The sequence below is a fragment of the Varroa destructor genome, unplaced genomic scaffold (assembly GCF_002443255.2).
Source record: "Varroa destructor unplaced genomic scaffold, Vdes_3.0 BEIS01000005.1, whole genome shotgun sequence".
Classification (NCBI taxonomy): domain Eukaryota; kingdom Metazoa; phylum Arthropoda; class Arachnida; order Mesostigmata; family Varroidae; genus Varroa; species Varroa destructor.
The window spans coordinates 27,755,275-27,765,932 of record NW_019211458.1 but is presented as its reverse complement, the minus strand read 5'-3'; the positions used below and the strand labels follow the sequence as shown (position 1 = coordinate 27,765,932).

The following is a 10,658-nucleotide window of genomic DNA, read 5'->3' as shown; positions in this document are numbered from 1 at the left end:
AATTTAGGTCGAACGGGAAAATACAATGGCAAAGCTCTTGGGGAGCTGCTTGTGGCCTGAAAATGAGCCTGAGCTACGATAATGGATAATTGATGATCTCGGTGTTCCTTGTCGATCAGTTTGAAGATTGTTTACCACACACCGTCAGCTCGTCTCGGAAAGTAGTCGCCCAGCAATAACCAGCAATTGGGCATTAGATGTCCATTAAATCCTCTGGAAGGAAAAGAAAATTACTCTTTTTTAAGTTTCACATTCTATCCTACGATTTTGAAACGACAGCGAAGTAAACACAATGCGCATGTAACCCAGATCAGAAATTAGGTGATGTTAATGCGCAAGGTACGACGATGAATCAAGCACTATGTTCCGAACCGGTCACACCTGCGCAGGTAAAACAACAAACATTACGCCTTTGCTCAGCCCTGACGAAGCTGCAAGGGAGTTTTATGTAAGCCAAATGCTGATGTTGGACGTTTAACTTATGAAATTTACATGCTTATATTAAAAAAAAAAACAGTAGTTAAACAAATGTGACGTGAAACCTGAATAATAACAATTGAATATCCATAAAAAAAACACGAGGTCTCCATCCAGGCGCCTTGGAATTTAGCTCCTTGGAGACCTTGAAGACAGTGCAGGATTCTCCTGAAATTGAGCGTTCCATAGACATTGTGCGAAATTCGAGTGAATTAGTAATCTTTGTAGAAGACCAACCTTGCTCTTTAAAAAACTGGGACTCACCATTTTAAAGAGCAAGGTTGGTCTAACAGATGTTTTTTTATAACATTTTCTGACTTGTGTTACAATCAAATTGAAAGCACCTAATGGTTCTCTGACGTAAATGCCGAAGATACACTAGTATGGTAGAATGATAGCATAGTTATTTTTATGACGTAATTGAAGTTATTTCTACTCGATGTAGCTACTAAGCCTGTTACTATCACATATATTAATCTACGTATCAAACATAGCTCGTATCGTTTTCGTACGACTCTCTTGTGTTATTTATTTGTATATATTCATCTGTAAAATAAGGCAGTATGCTTGATTCCTATATCATTATATTACTTTGAAGGTAGGACGACATTGTGCTGTTAATGAATTTTCATTTAATAATAAAATAAATTCATTATGAAGCTCAGTTTTTCATTTTTGCGTGCAGTACAACATTTTCAAAAAACTCAATCTCGATGGATCCATAAAAACGGAGGATCGACTGCTCCCAGCGAAAGATCATAGGAGTAATTTAAAAAAATTTCTAGATAAAAATTCGCTAATAGCAGAAGAAAATTTAAGGTTCGCTGTTAGGTTTTCATATTCGATAAAACGTTTTTTTGGATCCTACGACATATAATTTCTACTACTCCTCATTTTCCGCACTCACATGTTATGATAATGAATATATAAATAGACAGCTCGTTAACACATCTATCATTAACTCTTTGCTGTTTAGCGAAAGACCATAGTTAGTGAGATATGGTATGACAAAAGATTATACTCAACTAAAATGTGTATATATACAATCATTTTAGCATATTTTTTATATTTTCCGTTATTAAGTACAATATTCGGTTATGAAGTTTGTGCCTAGGACACCTCAGGTTCGTCATCTATTTCATTGTAGTACATCTAACCTCGAAGCGTCTCGCGTCACTTCTTACCTTCGTCAGCAAATTTTATTTGATATATACCATTTATATTGCCCTCAATAGCTGCCGGTTTGTTAATGGCTGTTCTTTCTGTTTTATGGAAGGCTGAACCTTTATGAGCGCTTAAAACACCAGCGTCAGGCAGTACTTATCCAAATCATCGTCTGCGTCCCTATGCGTACACCATCAGTAGCGTTCCGTGTGTTTACGCATCTGTTCGCTGTTAAAATTAGCACCATGCAGTTATCGGTCTGCCTAGGATTTCCTGCCTAATTCATTCGAAGGCACAGCATACGTTCTCTCAGCATATATTCATAGCAAACATAACTACTTTCGACTCCCAACTTCTCCTTTATCAGATAGTAGGTACTAACAACCTGATGCACCGATTTTGAAAAGCCTAAGTCTGAGACTCAATAGAATGTTGGTTGCGTACTGATATCTATTTGTAGCGCAATAATGAATTAGTCGTTGAGTGGAGACCTCTTATCGCCTTCTCGTTGAGACCATTTGTCCGTCCGCAGGACGTCTATACCCTCCATAGCGGCTGTCCTGACAATGTAATGTTCTCGATACTTCTTTGTCGAGTCCACTTTTTCAGAAGTTCCATATTCTGTTTTGACTTCCCACTGATTCGTTAGGGTAGCCAAGCTCCTGTACCCTAGGCGAGTTCAGTGTTTGTATGTATATGTGTATTAATGCCGGTGTGTACGTCTGCTGTAATTACATTGCTACAAGGAGTGATCCGCGCCTGTGTCAAGCTTCTAGACGGTGTTTGTATGAATTGGCTATTTTGAGGATCTATTGATGTCTCTAGACCTCGCAGTAGAACAGATCTGACGCGAATGCTATCGACTCCAGCTATTTTTTAGAAGTACACAGTTGAGTTAGACTAAAACACCCAGGATACGGGGACCCACTGTTGTTCGGTCTTAGTGCGTTCGATAAGTTCCTTCAGTTGTTCGTAGGTCTTGTCGAAGGCGTGATTAACTATGGTGGAGTCAAAGTACGCGGCAAACTGTCGCTCAAGACGCGCGCTTTCATCGATCGTGCGTTTGAGGTCTTCATCCTAAAACAAACAGGAAAATGTGATTCACGATATAATCTGGTCATGCAGTAAAAAAAAGACAAAGCAATTAAATTTAGATCAGGGGATCGAAATGCCAGAAGTACCACCAAACTACCCATGATGTTTAAGAAAACGATAACACAAGCAAAGTAGCGCTACTTGACAGCACAGATAATTCTCGGATATGATAGACTCATGTAGAATCTTAAAAACCGCAGTTCTAGCTGCACACATATACAAATGCACCGTATGTAGTTTGAAAATGTTTTGGGCAAGAACGCCGAAACATGCACCATTGATATCAGTAACGTCACCAGCAATGAAAAAGCAGGCAAAGGCCCCAACCGTTGGTGTCTCAACAGCTGGATCTACAACAACACAATCCAGACAACATATACTCCCACTCCCATTTCGGGTCGGCATTACTGTTCCGAAACAGTAACCTATCAACGCTTGTCTCCGCATTTATCAATTGAGCACTGCCTCGTATGAAGGGCTCGGGTTTGTCGGCGCCTTTGACGCTATGGTTATATCATCGCCCTCCGCAGGCGGCGGCAAGCAATGAGCGAGCATTACATCAGAAAGGCGGCTGCTATTTCGAATTCACCCGGGTCCCGGGCCACAACAGTCAACGTTGTTCGTTTGATCGCGAACCCCTCGGACTCGACTTGTGGGTCTTTTCCCTCGTCCTCAACTTAACTTCCCCTTAGGTCGTGCTCGCTCGCTATGACAGACAGGCAGAAGACGCGCGAAACATGGCTGACTGGCTGGCTGGCTGCAAGCGGTATGTTTAAAACAATCAATCTAATTGTGGCCGTCTGTTCATCTCTGTTAGGGGTATGTAGTTCCGATGGGAGAACAGGGTGGCTGCTTTTTTGGGTTTTCAAAGGGATGTGAGCCAATGAGTTACAGTGGGGTTCTGAGTGCATCCGTTCTTCAGTCTCATTCTACCTTCAATGTAGGTGGTGTTCGTTGACTGGCGCAGCTTTCCGACTCGATATAAGTCAACTTGGCCGGTGGGGAGCCTTCGCACCATTTAAACGCCAGTCAAATGATCGGGTTTTCTCTTTGTTATTCACTTTCCCTTAGAGGCTTTCTTGACTCCGCTCTTTTCGACGGCGTAACTGTGCCATCCCCCACCTTGTGACACCTTGACTTTATTAGCGCCCCCACCCAAAAGCTTCGTCCGCCCCTCATCTTCTCTCCTTGCTTCGCAAGATGGCGGCCGCTGGTGTTTCTATCAAGTTGAATAAGTGCAATTTAGGTGATTACAGCTGAACAAAACGGGCAAATAGATTGGAAGTATTGAACCAAAGAGCACGATGTGGAACCTGCTAGAAAAGGGTTTCATGAACAACTGTCAACCAATTTAGTGAAAGCTTGGCATGAACAGGTGAGTCAAAGGAAGATAGACAGTGTGCCATTTGCACGTTCGCTTAAAATTTCTAATGACGACGCAGCAGACCCAACATGAACTTTATAGTTTTCTGATTTAAATGGTTATGTTTATTTTTGTAGGAACTACTGCTAATGGCGAAAACAAGCATATGTATATGTAAATAACTTGAATAAGGAGACGCAAATGTAGGGTATCTGGTGTACTATGCATTCATTATACAGACAAAAATTATGGAGCCATATGATTTGGTACGACATATGATTGGAATAACAAAGCTTAGACGAAAAACTTAATCGTCAGGTAGTAAATATCCTCAGCCGAACGATAGGTGCAGGATTAGGTAGCTATCACCGTGTTGCACCGTTACCATTATTCCCTGAGTTTGTGGAGAGGTAGTTTAGTAGAGATCCGATCGGTAGCTCCGTAGATTTGGAGGATAGTTTCCCATTCGAATTTCGATATTTAAGTCTCTGTTTTTTGAATAACTATGGTCCATTTCTAGCAAAATGTCTTTTTATAGTCTGATTGAAATTTTTATTAGTGCTTTTTTATATTATCGATAGGCCTATACGGCACGTCTATTGCTACAAAGTTTCTTCGTTTGCGGGTTGTTTCCGTTGATGAGGAGATAGCAAAGCTCTTGGGCGACACTACGTAAGGGATTGTCACGGTCCCACTCGAGAGTTAAGACGGACTTTTCTGGAAATAGCCTCTAAGAGGAAGTGAAGTCGAACGCCTGACAGAACAGCTGCGGCAGAAGCAGTAAGTCCTAACCAGTAGTCTACGACTGGTAAGTGCGGAGGTGTAATATAACTTTCACTCAATTGGGCAGTAAGGCTAATTTTGTCCCCCAAACAACGAAACACTATGTCCCTCGCCGGCAGCCCTCCTCACACAGGACGCGAATCTAGGGCCGAATATCGTCGGTTTTCGCCCCGCGCAGCGCTACTGATGCTAACCCCTTAACCAGCAGTACTGTCCCGCGGGATATCCTGGCCTCAGGGAACGTGCGCGGAATAAAAGGTAGGCCGACAAGTAAGACAACTAGAAGCGGCATCAGCGCCGACTCGAAAAGCCATTCTCGTTAAGCAGCGACAAGAAGCACGATGACAAGGACGAAAAAGTGGCATCTCCCTATTGTCAAATCGTCGCGACTCCAGGTCACCCTAGATAAATTTGGTTCGAAAGAGGAGAAATATGAAGGGGAAGAAGAAATTGACAGGGCCAAATGTAGAAGTGCCGTTCGTTCGCTGGTGCGCAGGCTCGACTCGTTGCAGCGTTTATGAAGCCGCGAAGGACGGTCGGGAGCCAGAAGAAGTGAAAAAAACGAGAATACACTAGGTCACGGCTGGCAGAATAAGCGTACGTAAGAGACGGCTAGAGGCTAGCGAGAGAAGGCAAAGCAAATCAAAGATCAACATTGAGTCAGGTCCTTTGCAAGCCTACTAACATGTCGGGAAGATAAGCAGCCTCACTGGACCCGCCCTGACCTCCACTCCAAGTGTTCGCTCGGTGTAGCTGCCCATACAGATTGAGAGAGGTGGGAATAATGGGTGGTTAGGAATGGACCTAAAGCTATTTCCATAACCAAGAAGGCGCGTTGTTCTTTCTAAGCAATCTCTTTCCCTATTTGGTGTCACCGTGTGCGAATGGAGACGGACAAAAACTAGACATTAATCATTTTATGGCTGCCGCTGTTGCTGCGAAAATCAGCCATGGAACGCGGGACGGCGGGCAGAGTGGATATACATATCTAACTGGCATTCTGCAAGCTGGTATCTAAGAGCGAATACGTATCGTAGCACAAATTTCTCCGCCTACGCTGATCAGGGTAGTATGAGAGGAGATTATACGCAGGGAAGGCACGCGCTTGTAAGCTTGAATATTGCTATGTATTTTGCAGCAAAAGTTTACAAATTCAGGGAATGCCGAATTTAAAATTAAGTAGTGCTTATTTCTAATATCTGGAAACTTACGGGCGCCCGTACGTGATATTACTTACGTAGAAGCCAACTGCGAATTCCGCTTTGTTTCGTCAGAGTTCGGTGTAATTAGCTTCGGCTTTTCTTAGATCTTTGATTAAATATATCTAGAAAGACTATGTCCCGTAATAATCTTTTGTCACAGTGATGCCAGTTACAGACGCGTTAATAACTTCTTTTTTCAGTTTTAAATAGAGCCAGCTTTTTGCACTGAAAAAACCGATGCATATTAAGCAACGTCGATTCGTCTCGATCACTTAGGCAACAGTAAAAGAAGCCTTCGAAAACATTAAACGGGCATACTCATTCTCGCGAAGGGTCTTTAACACGAAAGCTTACTATCCCAAACCTTTAAAGTTCCGTAAAGTAATTGCCGTCTTGCTGCTAAAACCCACGGGACTTCCGGTCATCTATAGCCTTCTAGATACCGTTCGAGGTTCGATACTGTCAAGCTGTTCGAGACAGAGCGATCCCTTTAGGAGAACCTACCTGCCTAAGAGAACACTTGATTTGTTTACCCGATCCGACGTTTCCTCAACACTACCCACTAGAAATATAAAAAATCCTGGTGTACGATGGTTCCAGAATGCAGATCTAGTATGTACACGAGATTAGTATTTTTTTTTAATTCTATTAATACTGCTCTTGCCTACACATGCGTCATAATACAGATCACACTGTTTTGTAAAACGGGAACTTTTTGACGCGCCCTTTGATATCCTTACGCTGAAGTCTTTCTCTTATCCGTTTTACCTGATGATGCCCATTGGTTATTGCTTGATTACAATATCATTCTGCTGATTTACAGAATGATGACCATAGAACGATTTGGGTTGAAAATGCTGGGTGCAGTTTTACGGTGAGCCATCCCAGCGCTACTGGCGATGCATTCAGATGACTTACTTCTTGGAGAGAAGCCAAGCTTTGGAGGGTGAGAGCCCTGCGACTTTGACGACTCATGGCCCGATCAAACTATAATGAAAAGTAAAATGGACGTTTTTCTAAGGTAAGGTAGACTTTTATGCCAAGAAAAAGTATCAGTTTCACATAAGCCTACATATTAGCTAGACGAACTAATATGCCAAACCTAAACCCGACTGAAGAAAGTACGGTCGAAAGTAACAGATTTTATTGTACCAAAAGTTTATCTGTATCAGAGCATTGTTTACAATACATAGAACTAACTTTTCATTGTACGCTGTGGTCCCAATTTCAAATATATATATATATATATATATATATATATAAGCTATCAATACTCACGGTGAGATTAAGGTCAAGCTTTCCATATTTACTTCCATATCTTCCGCCCTCATGGAGCCCTCTGAGTTCTGGTATTGGTGGGGCAGCGATGAACACAACATACGACATAAATTCAGGACTCTTCAACACCTTTAGGTACTGCAATTGAAAGCTGCAATTAAATTGCTAATTCTACGACTACGAACTAAACAGGAACGACTTTTTTTCCAAAACGAAGAACAAAAATAACCTAGGATCAAATCTGTTTAAAAAAAAACAGGGCCCGTTAAGTGTGCACTAAATGAAGCATCAACTATATAATAAATTAATAGCATAATCGTACATTTTTAGTTAGAGAAACATAATCCGACCACTATTTTTGTGTTGTGTGCTGTTTGTTATTTATTATGTTTGCAGGGTTTTTAGTATTTGATAAAAGTTTAAAGTTTTACGTCAGACAATTAGCTGGCAGCACGAAATAAACTAACGTGCCAACACCCGTTAAGTTACCACGCGTGGCTTTGAGCTTAATGCAAACACGTTACCACTGTACCATTACGGTACGTTTGGTTCTCGTTTTATACTGACCGCGCCCCTTTATGTTGGAAGGGACAAGATCACTTGGCGAGCTTCGTATCGCACGCTTGGAATATCTGTTAGGGACAGCAGTGCCCTGTCGGACCAAAAGTACGTTCCCAGTGTCCATATGATCCCACCAATCTGAAGCTGCACTTATTAATCGAAACTTGGCATCAATGAAAAGTAACTGTTGCCCCGCTTGAAGAATCGACAGTGATATGAATAGCTGGAAATTTAATTAGCAAATGATCAACTCGAATTTGTCATGTTGACTCTGTCTCGTTAGGACGGACCGTTCCTCGCCGCCCACTAACTATTGTTCTCTGTTAGAAACGTATAGTTTCTTTATATATAGAGTTCGACGTTCTACGATTATTATTCAAATCACAGTCGACAATGTAGTCAAAACCCATAGAAGCGTTAGCAATAAATAAAGTTCAGAAATCTCACAGCGAATGGTGGTCGTAGTCTGACAGAAACGCTGGGTCGACCTGCTTGATTTAATCGAATCGAGGGCGAGCACACCCTTGTCGATATAATCAACAATAACAAAAACCTAATTCGAACGATCTCCACGTTAGAGTATTGAAAACGTTGCCCCGATTGCTCCAGCTACAAGGGCTTCGATCTCTACCCTGGCGACATCGATGATCTATTTACAATATGGGAGGTATGTGGCGGCCCCAGTCGTACTGATATGTATTCCAACGTGATACGTTATTAAAATGAGCTGATCAATACCGCGTCGAAATACAAAGAAGCAACATTTGACGACGTGGGGACTTTAAAAGCTCGGTAGGCCTAGTGAGCTCCAGGGCTGCTACTGGTAGCGTTACTGTAGGGAGCAAGCTGTAGCACCGTAGCGAAAAAAAGGCCAAATAAAGCTTGAGAATAACGTGTTCAGTACAAACGATACCGCAGAGTTAGATGCTAACAATTGATCAGACATGCTGGATGTAACGACGCCGTGAACGGCCCGAACAAAAATTTTTGGTCAAGGCTAGACTCGTTAGACTAGATCGGTTTTTCAATGTGTCAATTCTTATATCGATCAATTTATATCTATGTTATGTAGCGACATTCTCATAAATACAATATTACATGATCCGAGCTTTTAAGCGTAAACCTTTCATGGCGCGACAAAAACAGCGTGCTGTCATGTTCAAACAGTCACTGTACCTAATACGTGAATCGCTTATAGTGACAGGATCAGAGTGGGACATAGTATTAATTTAGGCTAATATTCATCGGTAGTAGGAACACGCAATAGCACGTGGAAATAGGACATTTACAAAGTATGCCATTAAACTGGTAGACACGTCTACGAACTTGCTTCTGGAATTAGTGACCGATTTTTTTTTTTTTTTTGGGGATACTCACAGCGCTGTCCATCCCACACTGTCCGTACTATTAATATACCTACTGGGTCCTTTTCGTTAAATAAATATAGTAATAGTCTCCTGACTGAGCTCCAGGCATGGCTGGTTCAGAAGGCAATAATATGGGTGAGCGCATAATGGAAAATAAAGGGTACCACCAAACAAGCGACTAAACGGTGTAAGAAAAATTCTGCGAACGAACCAGCTCTAAAACGTACTGCTTTGTTGTAAGGCGGTTAATCCCACCTTGACGTGCTGGACCCTCAGCTATTTAACTCGGGCTTCAAGGCCATAAACACTACCGAGAATTTCGAAATACTTGAAGCCTTCTTAGAAGTGACCAGCGACTCACGATGGAGGGAGGCAGGGAGGGAACTACGCCGCTACTGACTTAGGTGTTACGAAAAAAAAAACAATGTTAGCGGCTAGAAAAGGAATGACGCGGACGAGACCGTTGAAGTCACCGTCGTAACACCGAGCGGTTTGAGGTAATATTTAAATCCCCAATGAGAAGGTGGACAAGGTTTCCTTGATGGCTTCTATAAACACAATGCCGTTACTTCCTTGGAAGCTTTGATTGTTTTAGTTGTAAGAATAACGGTACCATGGCAAATGACTGGTAAGTTATATCAAGACTATGGAAAGAAAAATGCATCGTTGTACACAAAGCGCGTACATTTACATTGTACAAAGTACGGTTTTTAAACAGAATCAACGATAAATCGCAATTATTGTGGTTATTTTTCCGAGCGATGCCATGGTCTCGCTCATTTTGTATGATGCTCCGGTTCGAAATTATTTTATATGATTTTATATAATTTGAAGAATCTCGGTTACATTTCAAGAATGCTCACTTAATCATTAAAATGATGTATACGTTATAGTGTGATGCTAATACTAACCTGTGGACTACAATCGAGAATCACCATACGACCCTTGTTACTGATTTCGCGTATTGAATCTAGCTTTGTACCGTACAAATGTCCCCCGAATTCACCCCATTCGAGATAAGCGTTGTCGGCGATGTCGGCTTCCATCCGTTCCCGGCTAGCGAAATGGTACACCTTGCCGTCGATTTCATCGACGCGAATCGGCCGAGATGTATCTGGAAAAACAAATGAAAAATACACAGAACACCAATAAAGACTTGGTCGATTCAAAGGTGGGGCAAATCATCATGGCCACTGGACGGACGTGGCCGGGCTTGCAGATAAACTGCTACAGCCGAACATATAGACTCTCTAAGATGAAACTGTGATCATTATTTTCAGGCACGCCGTCCGTTAATTACGGATTTTCGCACGTTTAAAGTAAATTGAATTCCATGCTGGGCTTATAGGGAGACCAACCACGCCGTTA

At 42.0% G+C, this 10,658-nt stretch overlaps 1 protein-coding gene across 6 annotated transcripts in view; it reads right to left on the bottom strand.

Moving 5' to 3' along the window:
• Positions 1 to 977: 977 nt before the first annotated feature.
• Positions 978 to 10,658, bottom strand: part of vari (MAGUK p55 subfamily member vari) — a 66,804-nt gene continuing 57,123 nt past the window's right edge. For 3 of the 6 annotated variants that reach the window (XM_086989410.1, XM_086989414.1, XM_022806602.2), the window contains 4 exons: positions 10,202 to 10,404; positions 7,363 to 7,500; positions 7,003 to 7,071; positions 978 to 2,718 (listed from right to left, as the gene is read on the bottom strand). In XM_086989410.1, the coding sequence (XP_086845536.1) occupies positions 2,542 to 2,718; positions 7,003 to 7,071; positions 7,363 to 7,500; positions 10,202 to 10,404 (587 nt within the window). In that variant the 3' untranslated portion in view covers positions 978 to 2,541. Of the gene's footprint in view, positions 2,719 to 5,567; positions 5,636 to 6,852; positions 7,072 to 7,362; positions 7,501 to 10,201; positions 10,405 to 10,658 lie in introns of those variants that run through there. The other 3 variants (XM_086989411.1, XM_086989412.1, XM_086989413.1) reach the window with 3 other exon arrangements.